Raw genomic sequence first — 26,889 nt, 5'->3', positions numbered from 1 at the left:
TGTTACACAGAAGGTAAGTTGGGCAAAGCTTGTTTGGAATTCATAGAGCTTGCCTAAACATAGGTTCTTAGCTTGGCTCATACTCATAAATCCTCTAAATCTTAAGGAGAAGCTTTATAGACATGGAATAAGTGAGAATGTTGAGTGTTGCATCTGTCAAGCTGTCGAGGAAACTTTTTCCCACTTGTTTCAACACTGTGACTACACCAGACTGGTATTGTCAGGAGTTTGTTTGAAGTTTCGAATCCCTACCCCCACAAGAAAGGGTATCATCTGGTTAGGAAGAAGGAAGTGGTCTCAGATGAAGAAGCGGATGTGTTTAGGTGCAATTATGGCAGCATATTATGCTATCTGGCAACAAAGTAATAAGGCACGATTTGAAGGGGTCCTGATGAGGCCTGAGTTATACAAGTCACCGGAATGATGAGATATAGGATCCAAATCAGGATATAGATGCTAAGGATGTGAACTGGATCAATGTAATTATCCAATCCAGTTTGTAATTGTATTTGTAATGTATAATGATAATATCGTAGCTTGTCATACTTTATTGAGCTTAATGATATTCTCTTACATTACACCCAAAAAAAGGCCAAATTAAGAAGGGGAGAAAGTAATTAACATAGAATGGTTTCTTGTTCCTTGGGAATAGACTATGCATTCCAAGGGGAGCTTAAGGTTTGTTGATAAGGGAAGTCCTTGCTGAACACTTTAGGATGCAGAAAATCTATGAGATCCTGCAGGATCAATTCTACTGGCCAAAAATGTTGGGTGATGTGCAAATGTTATCAGAAGGTGCACCCTGCCAGCAGTCTAAATCCTACTTTCAGACAGGTCCTAACACTCCTTTACCGGTCCCTAACAGGCCTTAGGAAGACATCAATATGGATTTCATGGACGCAAAGGAGTAAGGATTCTATCATTGTGGTCATTGACATGTTCAATAAAATGGCACACTTTGTTACCTGCACAAAGACTGAAGATGTTGTTGGGGTTGCTGATTTATACTTCAAGGAGACAGTCAAGCTTCGTGGGATGCCTAAAATCATTGTATCAGACAGAGACACCAAGTTCATGGGTCACTTCTGGAGGACTCTATGGAAGCTGCTGAAAACTAAGCTCCTATTCAATACTTCTCACCACCCACAGACTGATGGGAAAACTGGGCAGACTGAGGCAACCAATACGACCCTTGGGAGGATTCTGAGGTGCACTGTGCTAAGTCCTTAAGAGACTGGGATCTGAAATTAGCTCCTACACAGTTTGCATTCAATAGGGCTCCATCTAGCAGCACAGGTTAACGTTCTTTTGAAGTTGTCTATGGTGAGAATCCATCGATGCCAACTGATCTAGCACTAGTTAAGAGGGGTTCAGTCAACTATGATGCCAAGAAAAGGGTGGAACAAATGCAACAGATACATGCTCAGGTCAAGAAACAAATAGAGAAGGCCAATGAGGGATACAAGGCCAGGAAAGGGCCTAAGAAAGCAAGAGGGTTTGACCCAGGAGATATTGTATGGCTACACCTGAGAATGGAAAGGTTTCCTGAGAAGAGGAAAAATAAGTTGATACCTAGGGCAGATGGTCCTTTTGAAGTCATTGAAAAGATTGGGCCTAATGCTTATAAGATCAGTCTATCAGGAGAATATGGGGTTCATGGCACCTTCAATGTTGAGACCTGAGACCATGAGCTTTCTGATGGAGAGGAGACTGGGGATTTGAGGACAACTCCAATTCAAGAATGGGAGGTTGGAACAGGAGTTCAAACCATCTCTTATTCAACTAGTCCAAGCTCAGGCTCAGTCATTTGGACAAGGTCCAAGTCAATGGCAGAAGGGTTCCATGGTGGCTAAACATCAGGTTCAGCTTAATTTCAAGTCCAGGCAACATCATGTAAATAATTAACATTAGTTCTTTTTCAGTCCAGAAATTAAACGAAGACAGCATCATGCAGCATTTAACAAACCTGTGATCAAATTGAAGCAACTGCTCCCAACTTTTTTTTTTTTTGGACTCGGATTTTAGGTGTTTTGTGAGGACGTCATTATATGAGAGTCAACAGACTAGAGTTACAAACAAGCCAAACCCGTTAACATCCACAATCAAACAAGGAACCTGAAATGTCCTTTATGCTTTTTGCTTTATTGTCTTTTATCTCATTTTCAATTTGTAAGAGATGTCTGTTATTTTGTATCCTAGCTAAGAGGCCATTCTGAGCCTTAGGATTTTAAGAACGTTGTAATTTTCCGGTGTCCTTGACCTATATAAATTAAGGAATACACTTCAATGACAGACAGACTATCTTTGAAATTAAACCAGTTTTTTGAGTTCTAAAACCAAAACTCTTGGCTGTGTGCTTGAGTTTTCCTTTGCTTAGTGCTGGGAGGGTGTATTAATTCTTTGCTGTGCTGTAGTTAATAACACAACCTCAGATCATTGACTTGGTCCTTCGGTCATCAGTTACAATTTTCACACATTTACAGCAGAACTGTGAGAGTTATTCTTTCTGAACAATTTTGCATATCAAATTAATCTAATAGTTAGTGTGCTTTAAAATTCACTAAATTTTACTCAGAAATCACATATATATTGAAGTTAATTGTCACCAATTTTCAAGATTTTTAAGGGTCATTTGCTACTTTTAATAATCCCGACATTTCTCAGGCTGTTTCCCTAAACTGAAATATTCTGAGAATTTCTTGACTCTGCTATCACATATATAAATTACAGCACAATATTAAACGATGGAACACCTGCGATTAAATGGCTTTTCTTACTACATCACTGGAAATTGCTAAACCGAACGTTTTGCGAGGGGTATTATCTGGTTACTTAAATACCAAGTGCAACGTTTTAATACTTACCCATATTTGGGAATCATTGCATCACATGTTCTTAATGCAGTTTTAGCTACTACTTGCAAAATCTACTCTATGAAAATTGAAAGCGATATACAGGCAAGTTCAGCTCGCTTATCCACCAATTCTTTAACTAGAAGGTTCTGATTTAGACATATCGTGTCCATCTTTTTCCACTTTTGTCTCAGAAGTTGTCTCAGCCACAGTATCAGAATCCAAAACATGGGAAGCCGTGCAATCGTCTCCAGTAACAACTTCAGCTTCACTATCATAATGCGCATTTTCAGCATCACCATCGCCACGCCCTGCATTACATGTCATACAAAATTGAGCCCGCACAAGTGCAGAATATGGAGGTAGGTATCGTATAAATGTTTCAAAGGCCACTGATTAAAAATAGACACTCTTCAAGGCTACATCAAAGTTAAGAACATCAAGTAAACAAAAAACATAGACTACTACCATTAGTTTTTTCTACTTTCAGTTCCATAGTTGAAGCAGCATCGGTTTGGGTAAGGTCACCAATGGTGCCTGTAAAAAAACATCGACATTACTCTTGTGGACTTCAGCTTTTTCATTTTGAATAGTGCATTGGTTTATTCAACCTATAGAGAAAAAGCAATGTTCCTTTGATCCTATCTGAATCAGAGTATAAGAGAATAAGAGGATTTACATAATCTACCATTTAGAGGTTCTGTATTTAAGACTTCTGTAGTATCATTCCTCACAATACTGGCTTCTGTAGTATCATTCCTCTCAATAACTGATGGTAGAGAAGTAACAGCATCACGTTGAACATCGCAATTGTCAATCACTGGGAAAACACCAGGATTAAAAAGTTGTACAAAAATAATCAAGTACGCATATTAATCAAGCAATAAAGGCATATGCCAACTGGCAAATATTATGCTGGCTACAAACTGAAATTGAGAATATGAAAAGATGGCGCGGAAATGGAGGTACAAGGCAATAATTGTGAAAGCAGTGAAACAGCTGCCACAGTAATAAATTCAGTACCGGCAGCGTTTCCTACTTTTAGAGCCAAAGCTGAATCCTCCCCCGAGTCAGATCTTGAAACTTCAAGACAGAGATCAGAATTACAATCATCAGTCCCTGAGAACATGCAACTCACTCGATTATGCTTTTATAGTTGTTCGTTCAAAATATTTCTCGTAATAATTAAGGATTAGGTTAAGTCACAAAGCACCTACAACAACATTATCCCAGTACCTCAAGGGCTTCCAATATGTTTCAAAAGATGAGGTAATTTAATCACTGAAAGCAATTAAAGACGTAACTGAAGAAGTTACAAAAAACATACCATGTGTTTCTTCTTGCTCTTTTGATTCCAAAGTCGAAGCTTCTGCATTGCAAGAACTTGCCACATGTGCACTGCGAGCATCTTTATGCTCAGTACCGCCAGGTCCTACAGAACAAGACACACACATGAGTCAGATGTCAATTCCCCTTTTCCTTTCTGGGTGTTATTAATGACAAGTTGCCATAAAAGCCCTCAAGATAGGCCTGCCATAAAATTCGACTTCCTTGATTGATTTGCTCTAACACCAAATACCTAACGATATTTGTATTCTACATATATATCTTTCTGTAAACAATTTGGGATTCAGTCAAAGAAATATAAAACAATAATATTACCTAATGGTTCAACCAACTAACTCAAGTGTTTACTAGATATATGCATCAGCGTTCTTCATATTCAATTGTTCCTCCCTCTTTCCCATTTGTAATGTCAAAGCAAACACTTTTTCTCGTTGATCTTATCCTTATTTAGTTTCCAAAATGTAATAATTAAATTTATTTGGGTGAGAGTTGTCATCTTCTCCCTCCAGTTAATAACACTCGTTTTCAACAACTACGAAAAATAGGGAGGGAAAAATTCATCATTAATGTTAGTTCTTACAAGGTACTCCTACATAGGCTTGGTAAAATGATATCAGCCGATATAGAATTTTCTATTACAGACTTACAGTGCCAATATTTTGTTGTCAAGGGACCTTTCGAAAATAGCTGATACTGATGCAGCGAATACATGGCTATATAGTTGACGGACACGGCCAGCCGCCAGCCCTAGGCCAATAGATGACCGATACAGCAGGTACATCTGACCCGAAAAAACAGGCCGCTGCTATGAATACATTCGCAACAATATCATGTACCCTAACACAACTTGTGACCATTCTTGCAATCACAGTCGATACCGCAAGGTATTCTCACTGAATTACAGTTGCTATTATCAATGCCCTGCGGAATACTGCTACTTCTACTGTTCCTACAACTGCAACTACCACTACCACTATTACGTCATCCGACTGGTTTATGTTACTTTCATGATTGGACTTTCCACCACTTCTCTCAAATTGCCTTCATTCAGTATCTATGTTTTACGCACTGTTAATGTCGTAGTGCAATATCTAACGAAATGAGATTCTTATCCATACACTAGCACATCCCAAATTCGATTGGAATGCAAGTAAAATTAGTACATAATATACCATGCCTATCAATTTTTTTCTTTTAACATGGAAGTTGACTCTGCCATATTATCAGAACCAACATGGGAGTTTATGCAATTATCACTTGCTACTTTGCTATAATTAGCCCTGTCACACCCATGAAATATGAAAAAATCATGCCATGACTTATGAGAGAGAAACTGAGAAAAGGGAGAGTGATGATTAAAAGTTAGCTGCCATTAGAAACCGATGACAAAGTTAAAACAGAAATACGGATTTCAAGGATAACTAGGAATGAAAAATGAAAGAAGAAAACATGGTGAGAAAATAGATGCTTATGTAAATTAATTTTAGTACCACAAGCTTCTTGATTCTCCTTTGGAGCTAAAACTGACTCTTCTGCTGCATCATAATTTAGAACCACAGAAGCACTGGGAAAATCTGGGTCAGCGATGACATTGTCAGGTTCTGAACCTGAAAAGAAGCATACAACTCACTCGATTAAGTTGTAATGTTTCCTTCACTTACATGAAGTGAAAATTAAGCAGCATTGGGTTTTGCCAACAAAACCAAGACTAATTCAAGACATGATGACAATCTCAAGGACCTGCAACAAATAGAGTAAAAGCATGGACCCCATTATGTCAGTGCTGCTAGACCCAGTAGAGGAATAACGCATTCATCAGCCAAGGCCATTTTAACTTTCCCTAGTAGAAATATATACAGCAGAGTGCCAGACCAAAATGAGGCAGTCATATGAAGAAACTAACGATGAAAAGACAAACTGGCAGATAGTAAGCAGTGAACATTTGGATGTTTACTTACCAAGATCTTTTTCATTCAATTCCAAAGTTGGAGCTGCAGCAGTACCAGAATTCACCACAAAGACGGCTCGGGGAGCACCACTAGTATCAGGTCCAGTATCACCACTATCCGGCCCTACAATAAGAATAAAAATTTAGGGCTTATTTTGAAACAATAGCAGGCGCGAAAGAGAGTAGAGAGATCTCGGGGCGGAACAGGGAGGGCAGGAGGGGCAAGAAGATACATGGAGCTATCGAACTTTACTTCCAAAGTTTCCAACGTTGGAAGGCTATTTGGGTAGTAGGATGGAGAATAGATCCATCCATTTTTCTTTAACCCAAATCACTAACCAAACAATGGGTTTCCTATTTCTCTTTACTTCTCCTTACCTCCCGTACCCTCCCAACCCAAACAAGGAGTAAGAGACCACAAAATAATGTGTATTATTTTTCTTTCAACTCGAGAGTTCTATCCTGTGACACAGATTTAGCGAAGGCCACCAAAGACATTAACATTTTTAAATCAAGATGCAGCAAAAAATCATACCCACTGATTCTTCTTGCTCTTTCGACTCAAACACTGAAAGGGTTGCATTGCAAGGACTATCAACAAACGCACTGGAAGAACCAACCATATTTTGTTCAGTGTTGACAGAGCCTGAAGAGAAACAAGCAGCTGAATCAGGACTGGTTAACGGTGAACTGCCAGAAGTAGTTTTGATGAAAGGCATGCCAGACAATTACATTTTGCAGTTACAGAGAACATAATGATGAAAAATGTACGGAAGAGGCATTCACATGTTTACTTACCAAGACGCTCTCCTTTTAATTTCACTTCCAAAGTTGTTGAAGCAGTTTCAGAGTCAACCTCACCAGCAGCTAGAGGAGCATCACGGATAGCATGTCCAATATCACCATGGTCAATCCCTGTAAAACAGTAGAGAAATTATGAGACAATGTACTATAGTCTTATATTTCTTCTGTACATTAGTTTGTGTTATGCAAAACTAGCAAAGTGTGACGATCCGCACACTTCGAACCCTTAGGTTTATTTATGCTATGTAGTTTCATTTCCTTTTGTATATTTTTAGTAAATACTTTCCTAGTTTAGCATAGTTAGCATAGCTTTTCTTTCCATAAATAGGTATATCGTTATTCTACACTTTCAATGTTTCCTGCTACCAGGATGTAACTATCAAATTTCCCTCTTTGGGGAGTACTAGTCAATCAAAATCTACTTCCCACCAAGTTGCCTTCTTATTGCTTGTTGTTGCTTTCTTGTGAACGACTCTTGCCTTCACTTCACTAACAAGCCCGTGTGTGTCGATCGAGACTAGGATTCCGACACCCACAACCCGAGACCGATTACGAATGCACTAGTGCTTGACAAACACTAGTGTTTGACGCTCTCGCTTGCATTCTTGTCGAGTGTTTAGACAAGGATGCGCGTCACGCCCCGACTCAAAGTTTCGGACCGTGACACAAAGCCACCAAAGATACGACGTGCCTAGCATACGTTTCAACAAAAATCATACAAAGCAATTCTTGCTCTTTCAACTCCAAAGTTGCAGCATTAGAAGCATCAACCACATTTTGTTTAGTGGTGTAACGCCTTACAGAGCATCAAGTACATTAAATCAGCCAAACCATTTTAACTTTCCCTTACTGGGAGAAAATAAGAATTAATTGCCAAAATGATTCTTAACCGAGCCATGCCAGACATGTTTTGCAGTTATGAAAATAACGAGGAAAAGGCGTTAAAAATAGTACGCGGCACATTAGCAGTCAATCAAATGTTTACTGACCAAGATAATCTCCTTTTTCGTTCACTTCCAAAGTCAGAGCTACAGTAGTACTAGAATCCCCAACATGGACATCTACTGAAGCGTCCCTTGTATCACATCCAATGTCATTACTGTTAGGTCCTGTAATCGTATTGCCAAATTAAGAGACCATGAAATAATATATATTCTCATTCTTTTTTATTCTAGGGTAGTCATGTGTTTGATAGGATGCACCATAAATCCTACCACCATGTGACGTTTCTTGCTCTTTTAATTCCAAAGCTGAAGTTGCTGCATCATAAGGACCTGAAACAGATTCAGTGGAACATAAACCAAATTACGTTCAGTGTTGACATGCTGTACAGAACATGGGCAAAATTCAACCATGGATCATGACAGCCCATTAGCGGGATATATTAATGATTATATGCCACAAATATTCTCTATGTAATCCATGCCAAACCATTATGTCTTGTAGAGTTATACGGAGTAGTTACAATGAAAGTGACAAGGAAATGGCTACTTGAAAAAGAATGCAATCGCCATTCTGATGTTCACTTACCAAGATCGTCTCCTTTTTTTTTCAATTCCGAAGTTTGGGTTGCTGCAGTATCAGAATTGACCACACCGACAGCTTGGGGAGCCTTACTATAATCATGTCCAATGCCTACATTCTCAGGTCCTGCAATGTAATCGCCCAAATAAGATTAACATGTAATGCTGTTTATTCCCTTTCCTTTCTGCTCGAAGGCAGTTAGCGTGACACTGTGACACATGACTAGAATGACATGTCCATGGTGTTAGAAGACTCCCATATGTTATGTGATTCACATTTTGTTCAGCGTTGCCAATGCCAGATCCTGCAGAGTAACACATGCACGCAACATCCACACCATTTTAACTGTCACTTAGTGAGAAACTATTGATAATATACTGCCACGAGTATTCTCCGTAAAAGGCATGCCAGATAATATCAAATCTAATTTTCGGGACCATTGTGGTATCGGTTGTTGGGGTCGATATCATCTCAAAATGCAATAATATGTGGCTAGGTGAACATCCAAACCGTGATAACTCGGCGTCTCGGCCTTAAATCAATATTGAGGCGCCAGACCTTTATCATGGTAATTATTGAGTAACAATAAAAAGACAACTTTAAACAGTAAGTAGCAGGCATTCGATTATTTACTTACCAAGATCTTTTTTATTCAATTCCAAAGTTTGAGCTACAACAGTGTAAGAATCCACCACGCAGACAGCAAGGGGAGCATTAATATCACCACCATAAGGACCAGTAATAGAATAGGTAAATTAAGAGACAATGAAATACTGTCTATGTTCTAATTTTCTTCTCTAGGGGGTTTGTTAAAGGGTGATGCAGAATTAGCTAGGGCCACCAATAACGTGTTTATCATGTGATGCACCAAAATTCATACCATGTGACTTTTCCTGCTCATTTGATTCTAAAGCTGATGTGGTTCCACTGCTAGGACCATCAACACATGAGGCGGAAGTATCAACCACATTTTTTTCACTGTTGTCAGATCCTGCAGAGCAACATCCCAGAATTTCAGATGGATCAGCCACACCATTTTAACATTTCCTTACTGGGAGAGATTATTTATAAGCTGCTTAATTCATTTTCCACAAAATTCCATCTACACAACTACTTTTAATCAATCATTGTGTGAAGCAGAACTAGCAGAGGCCACCAAAGACATAACGTGTTTAGAATGTGATGCACCAAAATAATACCATGCGACTCCTCCTGCTCTTTCGGTTCCAAAGCTGATGTGGTTGCATTGTAAGGACCATCAACACATGCAGTGGAAGCATCAACCACATTTTGTTCACTGTTGGCCGGTCCTGCAAAGCAACAGCCAGATGGATTAGCCACCCCATTTTAGCTTTCCCTCAGTTGGAGAGATAAGTGATAAGCTGCAACATGTATTTTCCATTAAATATTGTCTACACTCCTAATTTACTTCAATAGGGCAGTCATTAGACTGACGCAGAATTATCAAAGGCCACCAAAGACATGATGTATCGAGTAAATGATGCATCAGATACCATACCATGAGACTTTTCCTGCTGTTTCAATTCCAAATCTGATGTGGTTACATTGCAAGGACTTTCAACACATGCAGTGGAAGCATCAACCACATTTTGTTCAGTGTTGCAAGGTCCTGCAAAACAACATCCAATGGATCAGCCATCAATTTTAACTTTCCCAAGTGGGAGAGATTAATGATAACCTGCTACATGCACTTTCCCTGAAATACCGTCTACAGTCCTAACTTCCTTTTCTACGGATGGTCAAAGTGTGACGCACAATTAGCAAAGACCACCAAAGACTTGACGTGTTGAGTATGTGATGCACAAAAAATCATACCATGCAACTCATCCTTCTCTTTCGGTTCCAAAGCTGACGTGGTTGCATTGCAAGGACTATCAACACATCCCGTGGACACATCCATCACATTTTGTTCATTGTTGCTAGGTCCTGCAGAGCAACATCCAGATGGATTCATGGACCAGTAACCCTTTCTGTAACTTTCCCTTGGTGGGAAAAATTCATGATAGGCAGCCACGTGCTGTTTCCATGAAAGGCATACTAGACATCAAACTTTCTATTTTTCTCTATATCCAAACATTTGAGTTTTTGAAATTGGATATACGCCAATTAGTAATTTGCTTAATTAGGAGTATCCAACATGAATTCAAGTGAATCTACATGCGTGAATCGAGTTGCAATTCATAGGCCGTTTAAGTGAATACAGTAACCTTTGTGCATTACCGTCTATCACTCTATCCACTATCTTTTCTACTCTGGGTAGTTATAATGAGATGCAGAATTAGTAGAGGAATCAAAGATGCCGTGTCTAGTATACAAAGCACCACAAAATATAAATGCGACTCTTTATGCTCTGTAAATTCTAAAGCATCCAATTATCATATATTGACATTCAGATGTCTTACCACAAGTGTCCTCTTTTCCATTCAAGTGTAAAGTTGGGGTTGCGACAGTATCAGAATCCAACACAGAGACAGCTAGTTGACCATCAGTAGTTTCATGTCCAATATCATCACTGTCAGGACCTGCAATATAATTATAGAAAATAAAGATTAAGTGAGCATGCGATACTGTCTATCCTCTTTCTTTTCTGGGGTAAATATCGAGTGACACAGATAAGCAAAGGCCACCAATTATTTAATGTGACTACTCTATGAAGAACCACAAATCATACCATGTGACTCTTGTCGCTTTTTCAATTCCAAAGCATTTGCAACAGACAATGTCGAAGCATCAACTGGATTTTGTACAGTATCGCAAGGCTCTGCAGAGGAAAACGAATCAGACACATCATTTTAACTTTCCCTTAGTGGGATATATGATTGATTAACTGCCACAAATATTCTCAATGAGACAATTACGCTTAGTAGACATCGAAAACATAGAGAAGAAAAAAAAAACTTAACAAAGTAAGCACACATTCTGGTCGCTACTTACCAAGTTCCAAAGAGGCAGCAGTATCAGATTCCAGCACACAGACAACTATTGTAGCATCACTGCTATCATGTACAGTATCGCCACTGTTAGGCCCTGCAATATAATATTAGAATAAGCAAACCAAGAGACCGTGTAAGTTGTAACACTACCCATCCTCTTATCTATTCTAGGAAAGTTTCAGCATGACGAAGAATTAGCAAAGCTACCAAAGTCCAAAGATATGATGTGTCTTGTATACTGTACACCAAAAATCATACCATGTGACTCTTCTTGCTCTTTCAATTCCAAAGTTGTAGCTTCTGCATTGCTAGGATCCTCAACAGGCGAAGTAGAAGAATCAACCAATTTTTGTTCAGTGCTGCCAGGTCCTGTACAGCAACATGGGATGAATCAGCCACACCTTTTCAACTTTCCCAAAGAAGAGATATTATTTCAATCAAGTTCTCCTTCTGTCCAAAACAAACTTCCTAGTTTGTTTTGCACAACAACAAAGGAACAAAAGGTGTATATAAACTATAACCACCCCAAATAACATTTTAAGAAAGGAAAGAATAGAAAGTTTACTAATAGATAACCCAAAATGGAAAACAGGACGTGTAGAAAAATAATTAATACTCCCTCTGATTCTTAGAAATTGCTCCATATTTTATTTTCGGCCTATGCTTTAGAATTGCCCCATTTCCATTTTAAGCATGTTTTTGTTCATAAAATCCTCCTACTTTATTGGTGAGACAAAGAATCGGAGGGTCTCAAGGGAGTATCAATTATAGTAGGCAAAAGAGGAGCTAGATGCTTTAACTCTTACTCTCAAGGGCAATCTTATCTTTAAAACCTGCTGCTATCCAATTCACAACCTCAATCCTTGTGCATAAAGTAAATGGGCCATTTCCAAAGAATCGGAGGGTCTCAAGGGAGTATCAATTATAGTAGGCAAAAGAGGAGCTAGATGCTTTAACTCTTACTCTCAAGGGCAATCTTATCTTTAAAACGAGATATTATAGATTAACTGCTACTACTCCTCTAGTACTCTACTTGGAAGGCTTGGAAGAGAAATGTCTTTTTTATTGCAGAAAAATCAACAAACACAAATGATTTTAATTATTGGAAATAAATTTCACTTGAAAATCAATATTAATAGAAAGTTGAAAAAATACATCATATCGTAAACAATTCAGACATCTAGATGCGCCCCTCCGCCATGTTTTTGATTGCCTTTACAAAAGTACCACACAATATCTCCTTTTTAAATATTCTTCCACCTTCCCAAAAAAATTATTTGGTCATTGGTTAGTGGGCTAATGGGATTTGGTCAAGTTGTGTTTAGGCGGGAAAAAAATGTATGGTTTGTGTTTTATTATTGGGTTTTTCAGAATCCATCACACAGACTGCTAGGGGAGTATAACAAGCATCATGTCCACTATCCCCGCTGATAGGCTCTGCAATAGAATAACAAGTTAAGAGATCATGCTAACACATGTAGTTCAAATTATTTTATGTGACATACATTTTTCTTCTTTTGACCATACCTCCATTAGACTGGAAGTTGTCGGTGTGCCGCAAATATCATGTGTGTCACGATCACCTAACGCTGCAAGAGACAGCAAAAAACTCCCAAGATATAATTACTTCTAGGATGTATATGCATGAGAATATTAATTCAAAGATAGTTTTATGTATTAACCAAGGGAATTACAATAATACCAGTACAGAAAGCAATTGTCTAACTAAAAATGCTTTCGTGAGTTTCACCAGGAAAAAATGGCAGCATCACACTAGTTTACCATCCATAAGCCACATGAAACTACCGTAGCTTTTGGCAAAATCAACCTGCGAGACTTCCTATGTCGAGAGCACCAATAGGTCTAATTAACGCCCATATAAAAAATACTATAGTTATAGGGAGGCTAGTTGATGTGACGATGGTTGTGAAAGAAAAAATATTCTAAATTGGCAAACAGATTATCCAAACTCAGTAAATATTAATTAGATTTTCTCACTTGTACCCTTAAGGCTTAAACTATTTAGTTTTCTAAGTTGCACGTTCCCTTTTGTGCAAAAAAAGGTTATTGATCATAACTTTTGGCTACAAATTCAGAAAGTTGTGATCTTTTTTTTCAAGACAAATATCACGTAAAGAAGGTGAGTTTGGAAAAAAAAATCAGGAATTTCTTTACTACTGGCAGGAGTTATGGTCAGTCAAAGTTTACTCAGTCCAAAATTTTCCACTAACCGTGACTCTTGGCCACAAGTACAAAATGCAACAATTTTTTTGTAAACCACATGAGTCATAAAGCCGATTAACTTGAAAAACAAATTTAGAATTTCCGAACATGCAGCCAAAAATATTGATCAGTCAAACGTTCTTTTCCACAAAAAAAAATTGTTCAACTTAGAAAATCCCAGTATTAATTTATGATGGGATTAGTCTAGCACATTAGTTAGTAGGTCAAGAGCCCATCTTTTCTACCGGTCATAGTGGGTTCAAATTTTATTCCTTGGGGGTTTTTTTGTCAAAACTGCCTAACACTACTTTCTTTGTTTTGTCAAAAACTACCAAAGTTGTCCAATGAGCTAAGTTAATAATAAGTAAGAAACTAAGAACCTCTAGAGAATAAATATAAAGAAACTGAAAAATATTAATATTTTTAAGGAAATTGGGTGTTACTTCTGAACTAAAAGATACTCCCTCCATTTTCTTGAATAAGCCCCACAATGTTCTGGATTTTTCTTTCAGTTAGCCCTATTTTAACAACTTCTCATGTCAAAATTTAGCATTCTATCCTTTTGAAAGATTTTAATTACAGAAAATGCCACTCATTATGATATACTTACTCCTTATTACACCTAATAAGATCAATTAAACTCACTAATCCTTGTTAATCCTCCCCATTACGGCATTACCCAACTTAAAGAACATAATTAAATGTAAGCTCACTAGTGTAGATCCCGCGCAAATGCGCGGTATTTTAGATAATAATTTACAAAGGCGTTAAATATTATAGTTTGGTAAACATGCTTAAGCAATATAATAGAGAAAATTAGATAGTTTTCATACCAGATAAAATTGATGTATTGATGTTTTAACTGTACCTAATTATATAAATTACTTCACTATTACGTATAATAATATTATACGATTACATTAACCAAAAGAATAACCTTAAGTAATGACTTAATTATACAATAAAATTAAAAAATTGACAAAAGGAGATAGTCAACTTGTAGTACCTTTGTATCAAAAGACAGAAAAATAGAATTATGAAAAAAAAATTGTGCATAATATTTTGTCTCATATCATACGTATTATTAATGTAGTACCACATGTATATCAAAATTAGAATATCTCATTAATGTGTGTTTACAAATTAAAAATTAGTAGTAGTATCTCATATTCATGGTATAGAATTAATATGATATAATGTGAAGAGTGATGACCAATCATAAAGCATTTCACTTAGGTGGTATTAATATGATATAATGTGAGGAGCAAGGACCAATCATTAAACATTTCACTTTGGCGGGAAAAATTTAAAGAGCTCTTATTCTTTTAGTAGAAAAGAGATTCTTCCACATGTCGCCTCTATTAGTAATACTCCCTCCTATTCTATATATTCTTCCCTATTTCCTAAAACGGATTATTCCTTTTACTATTTTATTATTTCTCTCTCCTATATTAAATTTTATTACTTTTCTTAAAGTTTTGGCCATTTAACTCATGTTATTCAATTTTATTTTTAGTGGTGTTCCATAGAAGATTTTATTAGTGGTGTATAGAAGATTCTATACACTGAGTGTAACCGTATAATCTTCGAGTGTGTTGTTGTGGTCCAAAATATAATGAGGTAATTTGTTTAGACCCGTTACAGATTTTAAATTTAAATTGAGCCGGTGGACATATTTTTTAGCCGAACTTCTTATCATAAAATGTCAAAAAAAAAATTATCGTAAAATTATTTAAAGAAAAAAAAAGAATTTCCGTATCATAAAAAGACTATAGATAAATTTGTAGGGAATGTAATATATTGAATCTTGCAAATATTTACATGTAAAAATTATGCCCATTTATAAGTCATCATACCTATAGTATATGCTACAAATACTTAGCCTAATTTAGGAAATATTTTTTAGGCGGGGAAAATGGGAGTTTCACCTATTCATTTAGTAAATAGAGGATTAAAGTTAGTACCTCTAATCTCTCACTCAATTACCCCAGCCCACTCCACCCCCACCCTAACAACTATCAGTGACCGCCCCAATACCTAACCGCCCCCAACAAGCGCCACATCGCACCGCTGCCAGCCCAGTTCTAGTTGGACCCAATGGTTGGTGGATCATCAGCACTTTGCACCACCATACATCTGCATCTATACCACCACTACCACCAAGGACTTCACACCAATGCGATGTTTTTGAGGACGCCATAGATGACGAATGAGGCTGTGGATGAGAGGTGACGACGTAGAGGAAGACTGAGAGGTGGATGCTGGTGCGACTGTTGGGGTGATGGTGGTGGTGGGAGGGATGTAGGGTGGGGTGAGGAGGTTAAGGAGAGGGGATGACGGCGGCGGTGGTGGTACTAAAGAGAGAGAAGATGGGTTGGGGTGAGGGTGGCGGTGGCGGTCATCAAGGGATGGTGTTTGACAGTAATGTGAGGAGAGGGTTAAAGGGATAGGTAAAGGGTTGAAGTTGAACTGTAAATTTTCAGTTTTCTAAAATTCGTGCCTTAAGGGGGCTAACTCAAGAAAAAGGAGTAAATATTATAGTAACAAAATTCAATCCTTTCTTTATTTCATTGGTTAGCTGGAAATTTGCAATGCTTGTTCACCTTGATTAGTCATAGTGATGAGGTGGATTTTATGACGATGGAAGACTAGAAAGAGAAAACAATTAAGTGGGAATATAACTGGGGTGTGAATTGTTTCAACTCAAATTACAGCAGTTATATCCTTTGTTACTTGTTTAAACACCAACAGGTCAACCCAATTGCAATTTGAAAAGAAGGCACCTCAGGTCTATTTTGGAATTTGGATTAGTCGTAGCCTCCCAGATCTAAGGCATATTTTGAGATAAATCCAGAACCTCAGCATACCTCAAAGAAAATCTCTTCTTTAATACATTGAGAATAAATGTTTTTAAAATATAACATACCTCGACAATCTTCCTCTACTCTGACGCTGACACCTGATTCAGTCAGCATATCAGACGCCTGGTAATCATCACATGCCAAAGTTTTTGCAGCTACTTTTTCTGTCAGGCGCTGCTGAGGGATGTCAAAACCAGGAGGAGCTAACATATCTTCCTCTGGCTGACATGACATCACTTTGTCAGTAGCAGCATCAACAATTGCTGAGCAATCTTCAGGGAGCGTTTGAACTACAGTTTCCTGTCCAGAATTTTTTAAAGAGTGGATTTTAGAAATCTCTTCTTTCTCCATAATATTTTTGCACCCGAAGCTAGGAACACTACTCTGAAAAGCAGACTTCAAACCCAACACAATAGTTCCCATTTTAGTATCAGGAGAATCAGCCGTTCCCAAACCATTATTTTCCCCTGATTTTGTAACCACGTTATCAGACTTGCACAATCTTGATGTTTCAAATCCAGGAGGTGCAGACAGTTCTTCATCCAGCTTAGCAACCTCTTGCCCAGTAGCATGAATGACCTCTGATCTAGAAAATTTAGGTTTTAACATAGAAGTACCTGGGGTGGATCTGTTTTGCAGATTACAGATTTCTTTATTATCATGCATATTTCTGTCACCCACAGCGATGGGATCTACATCAAGAGAAGTTGCATCTAAAGCCAGTACAATTACATTCGTTCTACCCTTGCTCGATATAGGTGGAAATTCTGCTGGGCGAACCACTTGTTTCATCTCTTCCAGTGTACTAGTATGCCTTGTATCCAGAGGTTTACCAATTCCAACAGCCTTGATAGAGGGAGATTGCTGAATACAAGGAGTAGGAACTGCCACTGAATCCCTGCTAGCTAATGAAGCAAAAGGAGTTGCTGAATGTACGTCTCCCTGGGTGCTTGGAGGCTGAGAAATGTTCACCTGCCTGCTTCGTGTGGAAATGACTTTACCCTCTGCTAAATCTCCATGTTTTCCATCAGGTTGCCTTGAAAATGTATACGGTCCAACTGACTGATCAAGACCAACTGGTGACACTGTACTCTTTTTCCTTCCTCGTCGGCGTGGTGCTGTCTCTGTACATTTATCTCTTTGGGCTTGACCTTGGGTCTGCAAATCAGCAGAAGTTCTCCGAGTGTTGGAGGAAATATTGGCAGCCCCAGACAGAACAGGACTTGGTTGCAAACTACTTGGATCACTAGAGACAAATCCCACACTTTCATGAACCACTGAGCCACTTACCGCAGTTACAGCAGCAGAACCCGTCTGAGGACCCGAGACAGAAATGAGAGGAGTAACAGGAACAGTGACCGCACCCATATTAGTGGGTGGTGCAACATGTGTGACCATTGTACTCGTGATCTTTAAAGGCTCGTGCAAATTTTGATCTTGAACGAAAGGCAGAGTAGAATCAGCCGCCACACTTGGACCCCGTTTCCTACCTCTGCGTCGAGCTGGCTCAGCTGCATTCTGAGGCTTCACACTTTGTCTTCTACTGGTCCTCGGAGTAGTTGAGCTAGGCTGGACTTCAGACCTAGAAGCAGCAGGCTGAGGACTGTCTTTAGGGAGATCAGCCTTTAATAGAGGTATGCCTCCACCAACAGAAAGTACAGTAGAACCAGCAGAAGCCTGAGGTTCCCGAGGGGCTGAGTTAACAGCAGACGAATCTGATATGACATTCTTAACAGGCTTCTCATTAAGTATTGGGTTCTCAACTGATGTGCCACCTAACATAACCATATGTTGTTGGACAGGGGTATTTTGACTGTGTGATAGAGCCTCATGTTTGGCTGTTTCTTTATGTGTTGGAGAAGCGGCAGCTTCCAAAGACGCGTCAAAGGAATTGTTGTCAGCAGCAAGCTCATAGGGTTTTGTATCCTTAGAACTTAAAATATCAGAACCTTCTGAGCATTTGGGAAGTGAGCCACGAGAATCATCAGCAGAAGTGTTGTCTGAAGTAACCTTGGGACTAGCATTAACAGATACACATGTATCTGAAGATGGTTGTTTAAGCTGTTCACCATTTCGCAGATCCTGAACCGGTGATCCAGTAGGAACAGGAGGTAAAGCAGAACTAGGTTTCCTTCCCCTACGCCTAATAGTTTCAGTCCCCGGCTCCCCTGATATATTGTTCTGGCACGTTTGTCCTTTTCGACCTTGTCTTTTAGGAGAAATTGCATCACCCAGTCGAATTCCTCCACTGGTATCTTTTGTGACTGCTGAATTACCACTAGAATCTAGCCTACTTTGATCTGTAACGGTCGAAGTAATCTCTTTCTGTGGTTGACTTTCAGGTTCACACATTGCAATAGTGTTTCGTGTAAAACTAACCCCAACAGGAGGGACAGCTGAAGGTGTTCTCCTTGGTCGTCCACGACCTCTCTTAACTGGTGGGGTAACCTCCTTCTTTACAACCAATGAAGGTTCAAAAGAGGGAGGAGCAGGTTGTGGGCTTTGCAAAGGTATCTCTACTTTGATAGCTTTTTGACCACTCTCTGAAGGCTGGGGCACATTAGCTTCTTCATCCTTTAATTTGATAGTTTCAGGGTACTCAGACTGACACAATTTTTCAAATTCCTCTTCTGACCACTGCTCTTCATAAGACCGCACCTAAAAGAAACACAGAAAATTCAGAAAACAAAAGTTGCACAACAGTAAGCAAGAAGCCTAGGGTCTTGCACAGGATTGCAAATACTGTTCCATTAACCAAAAATATAAAATAAAAAGAGCAATTGGAAGGGATGGGTTGATATCATGACAACAATGTGGAGAGCACCAACATTCAATTACATACCTCTCGAGCCCGCTTGCCTCTTCCATAATGTTGACTGTCAAAGCCGCCAACATACCCACCCTTCCTCTTCACCCCAGAGCTAGAAGAAGCATCACCAGTAGGAGCTTCATGTATCTTCATTGCCTCATAGAATGCCTTCAAATCATCATCTGTTACAAGACGTGAGGGAAAAGGTGGCAATGCTTCAGACTTATCGCCTCCATGCTCCATGACAAGCGTCTTCCATGTGGCCTTCAGATTAAAAGAATAGAAGGTGAGTGGATGATAGCCGCATGCACCAGAGAACATAGACACTGATATCAGATCAGTAGTAATATCTAGTGATTACCATCTCTTCTTCCCTCCTTTTCTGGTCAATTGCTTCAAATACTTCAATCTCCGACTCACTAAAAAGAGTAAAACTAAGGTCAGCCACGAATTTTTGTTTTCATAAAAACCATGCTACTGGTAGGAAAGATGAATGACCAAGGAAGAAACCACAAAAAAAAAGTAACAGCTGACAACCCTGAATCCCTGATTAATAATGTTTCTTGTTTGCCCTGAATTTGATAACTGAGAAATTCATGCATAGAACACAAAGCAATATGAGAGGGTTGTGTTGATGGTATCTTGGTCGGCTGGTCCCTCGTGACACTCAAAAATACTCCATGAGTAAGAGTGCAAAATAAAAATTTAGTGTGTCCCGCACAATGGGAAACAAGAGGAAAGAAAAAAAAAACAGCTTGTAATTCAATTGAGAAACTTTATCAAAAGACATGTGCCTTCAAATAACTTTGAAATCCCTCACAAGTCATAACTCTCATAAGTCATAACCTTCACTAGCATAGACGCATGGTACTAAATATCGGCAGAGCAACATCAAATTTTGACTAACAAATGATGGTATTGAAGATTGTTGCAACATCATTTTAAGGCAGTACCGGCGGATTTCATAGTGCATCGACCAAGACAATGCCACGATGACAAATTCATGATCAAATATTAAGCCATATTCACGATCACGAGTGTGCAACATATGCCTTCAGTGACTAGTAAACTCTTTAAAAATGCCTGTTGAAATTAAAAATGAAGTTGCGACTGTTGCTCTCTCTTAAATATTTCATAAGGCTTTGGCACAAGAACTATACCTGCGAGCTAGAATGTCATTCAATGAATCATCATCCAGCACAGGAGCTGCTTCTTCTTTCTTAGATTCCCGCAGTAGAGACTCCAAGTATTCCCTACGATCCTCAGCACTGGAATATGACAGAAGCTTTGACTTAAGTTTGTATGTCCATATAACTCCAGAAATAACCAAACACTGAAACTGACAAGAGTCAAGACTATACTAGCCACATTTTAATCAAGTATACCTTGTATTATTGTCAAAAAAACCAGCAGTTATACTTTGGTTTGCCACACCTAACTTGTGCTCAGCAGCAGCTCTGACTTGCTCCTCCACAGATTTGACCTTCATACGACAAGAATAACCAGCAAGATCAACCAAAAAACGCAACACGATCAAACATTTAAAACTCTGACAGAAACCTTAATGCAAACACAACGAATATTTGCAAGTGCTACTAGAGGGTAAAAATAGCTTAATTGATTTAATTAACTAACTGTCTCAAGACGGAGAACAAGCACGTCTTTCTTCTGCCCAATCCTATGAGCTCTTGCTTGTGCTTGCAAATCAACCTTAAATCACGATGATCAAACTCTCATTAGTTCAAAATAAGAAGACATCATTAAATAGGAAAGACACTCTCAGACAGGGAATAAATTAAGAAGCGAGAAAGAGAAGCAGATGAATTGCCTGAGGATTCCAGTCTGTATCAAATATTATCACTGTATCTGCAGCCTGTAGATTCACCCCTACACCTCCAGCCCGGATACTAACGGAGACAAAAGGTAGAATATAGTTACCATGGATCAGGATTTCTTAAAATTGTCACAGTACTTACAAAAAACATGTTAGGTAGACCACAGCATCTATTGGTAGAAAGTTTACATTATCACAAAAAAAAAAAAAAAAAAATCAAACAAACAAACAACAAACTGATAATAAACGCATTTTATTCTCTAAATAGGATTCTGACAATCTGACGCACAGCCGTGTGACACTTTGGACTTTTGGGCTTTCGCTACCAAATGATCAAATACGTGACCTGCATTATTGTCACAAAGGCACGGTGCGCTTCACTTGTTCTGGCTCATTGGTAACTGAGCCCATTCTTTATGATGGCCTATAGTGACGCTCTTGGTTTGTGGATACTCAGGTTCAGTGATGATGGATACAATGGCTCTATGGAAGCCAACAAGAAGGTTGCAACCAAGGACCAACTACGATGGCCTTAGAAAATACCAACATAGAGAGCTTTCTGATTGGTCTGCGAGATTGCCATGAAATACTGAATGTCTCGATGGTTTGCCAAAGAAATCAGTCACGAGAACATTGGAAGATATAGTAACTTCGTACATGAGCGGGCTCGTGATCCTTATGTTGCGGTAACAAAAACCACGACCATAGAAGAATCAAAATTGGGGGCTCATACACTAAAAGCACCCCACCTCCACTTAAGAAGGTAAGAGGGACTCCAAGGATGTCCACAACTAAATATTCAATTCCTTCAAGTGAATCAACCCAATGAGCATTTGAAGGTCGACATTACGAATATGTACCCGGTAGACAATGCACAATAGTGCCGTTGAAGTAGGCGAAGAAAAATGTCAGTGTCATAAAGTTGGATTCATGTGTCTACGAGTTCTGAAAAACAAAAGTGCATATGATACCAATGCGGAAGCGTCTAACGAATTTTAACAAACTTGTAGAGAGTCACGTGATAAACGTGACAACCTAACGGCAATTAAAGAATCAAAAGAGGATATTTAGTCCGTAGTTCTATCTCGAACCCGGTGCTAATAACGATGAGATTGGAGCCCAACCCTCACGAGGTCTTCAACTAGAGGACCTCTGCCAAAGATCTGATTTGAAGGCCATGTATTTGAGAACTCACTTGTTTATAGTGTCACAGTTAAACCATAAGGAGATGGCTTGAGCTAAAGAAGAAGATGCATACAGGTAAGTAACTGAAGATTTGGACATGATGTAAGGAGTTGTCATTTTTTTCTCAAGAACATGCTTGAGATCATGACCGGTAACCTTTACCCAATAGGGAGGTCCTTAGAGAAGCAACAAAGGATTTATGAGCCGCCAAGATCTACGACACATTAAGTGCGGGGAGAATGTGATGGTATAATTCAACCATTTGTATTTACTTTAGCAAAAATTTTGTATTCATTTTCAGGCAAATTTTGTTAGTCATACTTATGGATCCTTCCTACAGGAGGGACACTAGATTTGTATACTGTTTTAGGCTTTTAGATTTTAGTTGATATTTTGTACATTCAATGTTTCCTACCACAAGTTATGTTATGTGAGATACTTTCTCATTAACGAAACTCCACTTCCTACCACAAGCATGTTCGTGTTCATAGCTTAGTTACCGTACTAGAAATCTCGTAATTCATTTATGTTACTGAATGTGTATTTCAAGTATTGATGATCGTAACCTCCTCGCCATTTAAGGGTGCTAGTGGGTGATGTCTCATTTTAATGCTCCATCCATCCCGCATATTTATTGTGAGATAAGGCAAGTGTGCGCTTCACATTTTGGCTACAAGAAGCAAACTAACAAGAAACAAACATAGAAGGTATTATTTCTACAGAATATGATATCTTTAGACCCAAATACTTAAGGCCCTCAATAAGCCAAAATAAGGAGATGTTCATAGAAAAGGCCAATTTCGACACTTCGAAAATGCAAGTAATGCTCTTGTGACGTATACTGCAAAAATGAGTATGAGTAACATAACAACGACAATAAATTTTGGGTATCGTTTCTGAAGATTTATCAATACATTTAATTAGTTCATTGTTTGTTTGGTTTCCATTGGAAATAAGGATGTCGAGTCACAAGGTACCTAGTACTTAGGCTCTGTGATGCTCGGACTTGGATAGAGGATCCGACACGGGTAAGGATCCGAGTGTCAAATCCTTGAAATCTCAAAAACAAGGACTCGGATACAAGGATCCAAATTTAAATTTGGACTCTCTAATTTTTATTTTTTCTAAAAAAAATGATTATTAGTTAAAAAAATCGAAGAAAAGAAAGGAAAAGTCGTTTCTTCATGTTTAACATGAATGAAGACTTTATGACAGCATTAAAGATATCTCACACGGAAGGATCCGATTTCTCATAGAAGGATCCGTCAAGGATCCATGTCCGGATCCTATCCACAGGGCCAGGTGAAGAGTCTGAGCATCACAGCTTAGGCCATCTGCAAATATGATACCAAAAGTTTTTTTTTTGTGTTTTGTAAATAACCCCCTTTTATGTACCAAATTTTACAAATAACCCCCTTATATGTCCTTTTAGCCAATAACCACCTTAATTTCAACTTAATTCAGAAATTTAGCACCTAATATTGAATACGGTGAGATTTTTGTTAAACCGATCTATTTACGACTTTATGACTTAAATTTATCTAAGATACCTAAACTAACCTGACTTATTACCCATCCCTACCCTTGTTTTAATTCATCACCGTCATAAAACCTCCAAATCAATTGAAATCATAAAACCCTAAAACAATTGTTCCTCTTCATCACTACTCCCTCCTTACTAACCAACCTTAAATACCTTGTTTAATTATACAGTGATTTGCCATGGTAACATCCCTATGATCTCATCACATTTTTGTGAAAGAATTTATTTATACTAATATCATCCATGCTTTGCTATTGACTACAAAAGTAACAATAATCAAGAAATCATAAGGAATAATTTGGTGAGCTTAAACAAAAAATAAGTGAGATGTTGACTCACTTGCCGTCTCACAAAGTGAACATCAATTGACCCATTGAAAGCATTTTTTTTATTCGAAATTGGACAAGGTAAGGAGCTTTTTTGTAGCAGCAAAACAACCAATTATGCAGTGTGCTTTGGAATCACAACCGAATCCCAAAGTACCCAAACTGTTCTAGCCCAGAATTTTATTAGCATTAATGGGTCTTAAACAATTATGTTAAACCAATGCGTCCAATTTCCCACCCTTTTTACTGTCCTGAAACAATTTACTCGCTGCATTGAACAACTCTTGAGGTTGACCAAATCTCTTACCTCAGTAATGCTCTTCCATGGAGTTAGCATTAATGGAAGGAGGGAGTAGTGATTGAGGAGAACAATTGATTTGGGGTTTTATGATTTTAATTGAGTTGGGGGTTTTATGTGGGTGATGAATTAAAACAAGTGTAGGGTTGGTAATAAGTAAAGGGTAGTTTAGGTATCTTAGTTAAGTTTAAGTCGTAAATAGATCGGGTTTGACAAAAATCATCACCAAATAATGCATTATGTCAAAAGAAAAATCAATAATTGAGTGGGACTTGATGGAAACCAATGTTTAACCCTAACTAAGCTCTTACCCACCCTCCGCAAGTCCGCAACCAATACCACTTTCCCTCCTCAATTTAACCACCTCGTCTCTCCTCCTCCCCTCCTCCAACCCACACCTTACATCCTCCCTCAACCATCATGTCTCCTCTACCTTCCTCATCACAACCACTACCTCTTTCTCCAACCAAGTCATATTTATCTCACCACCACCCCCCACACCAGCCATCCAATCAGCCGCCTCTATCATTACTCACACTTTCATTTAAGTCTTTCCTCACTTTTTCCTTCTCACTTCATCCCTACCTATGTTGCTTCTCCTCTTACCCACCCTAACATTATCCAATTTTAGTATATCTTCTTCCTTCATTTTGATTCTTATCCTCTTTTATTGCATCAATTTCGAGCTCAATGGTGGTGAGAATAGTCATTAATGTTGGTAGCCGGAGAACAGTAGTTAAAAGGTGTGGCTAAGGAGGTGGGGACTGATAAGAGGAGAGAGGATGGGGGAGTGTTAGGATGTGGTGGTGGCCAAGGAGGATGGGGAAAGGAGAGAGGATAAGGAGAGGGTTAGGATTAGGGTTGGATAATACTTCCATTTATAAACTATTATGATGGCAATTATAATTTACAGATCCGAACAAAATAAGAAAAATGAAAAAAAATGCTTATCACCAAGTCAAGACAAAAATCTTGACATTTTTACGGAAAACATTAGTTGGTACCTTTTGACAAAAATTATGTAAAATGTACCTTTGAACAAAACATAACTTTAGGTACCATATATGCAAATAGCCTAAATGTTAGGTAACTTTTGACAAAAAGGTCCTGGAAATAATTTAAAATTCTCATCAATTCACATTCATGGAAATTGTTCGTCGTGTTTGATCAACCATAGGAAGAAGATTCAACGTACCTATAGGGCTCGAAAAGTAACTTCCACAATTTTGTAGGATGAGGAAATTACAAGAAAAATTTTAATATTAGCATCCGCCAAACACCGTGATACAAATACATTTCCTCATAACTACAACTTCCCATGAATTTGTCAGCCAATAACCAACTTAGGTTACAAATTTTAACTAAAAATTTCAAGGGTCAAATTTTAGTATGAAGCTCCTATAGTCCTATGGCAAGACCTTGTGAAACTTTGAGGATATGGGATGAGTTTAAAACATGCAACTTTCAAAGCCCGCCAAACTTTAAAATCCCCACCACATAAAAATGTAATTACCGTAGGACGATCTTAACCAAAACTGTCTATAGAGGTTATATTCTTATTGTTTCCATGTTGTCAGTTCTTTGGAAAGAGTTCAAGCTACACGCCTACACTCTGTAAACCTTTTTAATAATGTGTTCAAGTTCACCTTAAATATATCGCGGATTCCATTTCTGTGGATTTTGTTGCCCATATTCCTTAACTTCACCTAAACTTTACACCAGTAATACATTATGAAAACAGCACGAATATAAACCAAATGCTTGAAAGATACGAAATCTTTGGCTCTCATCTGAGCCAGTTACTAACCTGAGCAAAAAGATAAAGAAAGGAGAATCGGGTTGGTTAAACTTTTCAATAAGAGCGCCACGATCCTGGCCAGATGTATGTCCGTCCAAACGAAGGTAACGATACTGCTTCCATACAAGATAGTCCTCCATGATATCAAGTAGCCTTGTCATTGTAGAGAAGAAGAGAACCTAGAAACCAACACCAGAAAGCAATTATAGCACACCAACTCCCAAAGTGCAAGTGTCAGGGTAAAAAATGTCAAATGAATCCTAACAAGGTGATAGCGATACAAAGTTCATGAAGAGTTTTAAAGACAGAGAGACAGATATTGCGCAAAATGGCTCACTAAAGTGGTTGCGCTTCTTTATATTGTGAAGTATGAGTCCTTTGATGCAGTTCTCCACGCAATTTTCATCTTGGGTCCTTTGGAATCAGCCTCTTTGCGTTGCTAACACAAGGGTAAGGCTACGTACACTCATACATTACACCACGGAGTTTGAATCATGGAGATTAGCATTTCCTTTTGCTAAACATTTTTAAAATTATAGCCGCAGGCCCGCACCAGCCGCAATCAGTTACATTACATCCACGA

The 26,889-nt window shown here is 38.4% G+C and overlaps 2 protein-coding genes across 2 annotated transcripts in view; both read right to left on the bottom strand.

Moving 5' to 3' along the window:
• Positions 1 to 2,754: 2,754 nt before the first annotated feature.
• Positions 2,755 to 12,670, bottom strand: LOC141596873 (uncharacterized). The gene is made up of 21 exons (XM_074417142.1): positions 12,659 to 12,670; positions 11,688 to 11,799; positions 11,431 to 11,523; positions 11,168 to 11,257; positions 10,899 to 11,018; positions 10,312 to 10,422; positions 9,995 to 10,105; positions 9,675 to 9,785; positions 9,356 to 9,466; positions 8,482 to 8,601; positions 8,154 to 8,225; positions 7,941 to 8,060; positions 6,946 to 7,062; positions 6,683 to 6,793; positions 6,158 to 6,271; positions 5,690 to 5,806; positions 4,180 to 4,284; positions 3,876 to 3,971; positions 3,532 to 3,672; positions 3,321 to 3,389; positions 2,755 to 3,163 (listed from the first exon to the last, which is right to left on the bottom strand). Exons 6-21 carry the CDS (start codon positions 10,394 to 10,396, stop codon positions 2,988 to 2,990), a joined length of 1,776 nt encoding a protein of 591 aa, XP_074273243.1. The 5' UTR covers positions 10,397 to 10,422; positions 10,899 to 11,018; positions 11,168 to 11,257; positions 11,431 to 11,523; positions 11,688 to 11,799; positions 12,659 to 12,670; the 3' UTR covers positions 2,755 to 2,987.
• Positions 12,671 to 12,750: 80 nt separating this feature from the next.
• Positions 12,751 to 26,889, bottom strand: part of LOC141595216 (chromatin structure-remodeling complex protein SYD-like) — a 35,896-nt gene continuing 21,757 nt past the window's right edge. The window contains exons 25-33 of the mRNA XM_074415185.1: positions 26,316 to 26,485; positions 21,151 to 21,229; positions 20,958 to 21,032; positions 20,708 to 20,805; positions 20,483 to 20,590; positions 19,684 to 19,741; positions 19,356 to 19,586; positions 16,579 to 19,171; positions 12,751 to 12,866 (exon numbers count right to left, since the gene is read on the bottom strand). Of these exons, the coding sequence (XP_074271286.1) occupies positions 12,751 to 12,866; positions 16,579 to 19,171; positions 19,356 to 19,586; positions 19,684 to 19,741; positions 20,483 to 20,590; positions 20,708 to 20,805; positions 20,958 to 21,032; positions 21,151 to 21,229; positions 26,316 to 26,485 (3,528 nt within the window). The remainder of the gene's footprint in view (positions 12,867 to 16,578; positions 19,172 to 19,355; positions 19,587 to 19,683; positions 19,742 to 20,482; positions 20,591 to 20,707; positions 20,806 to 20,957; positions 21,033 to 21,150; positions 21,230 to 26,315; positions 26,486 to 26,889) is intronic.

Source organism: Silene latifolia, chromosome 8, assembly GCF_048544455.1.
Source record: "Silene latifolia isolate original U9 population chromosome 8, ASM4854445v1, whole genome shotgun sequence".
In the NCBI taxonomy this organism is placed as follows: domain Eukaryota; kingdom Viridiplantae; phylum Streptophyta; class Magnoliopsida; order Caryophyllales; family Caryophyllaceae; genus Silene; species Silene latifolia.
Note: the sequence above shows the minus strand (reverse complement) of the source record. Positions and strands in the feature narration are given on the sequence as shown.

Coding starts and splice junctions, on each gene's coding strand:
- LOC141596873 (XM_074417142.1), bottom strand. CDS start 10,396: ATGGATGTGTCCACGGGATGTGTTGATAGTCCTTGCAATGCAACCACG. Junction 9,786..9,994: donor ACAGCAGGAAAAGTCTCATG/GTATGGTATCTG, acceptor GTTGCTTTGCAG/GACCGGCCAACAGTGAACAA. Junction 9,467..9,674: donor AGAGCAGGAGGAGTCGCATG/GTATTATTTTGG, acceptor GTTGCTCTGCAG/GATCTGACAACAGTGAAAAA.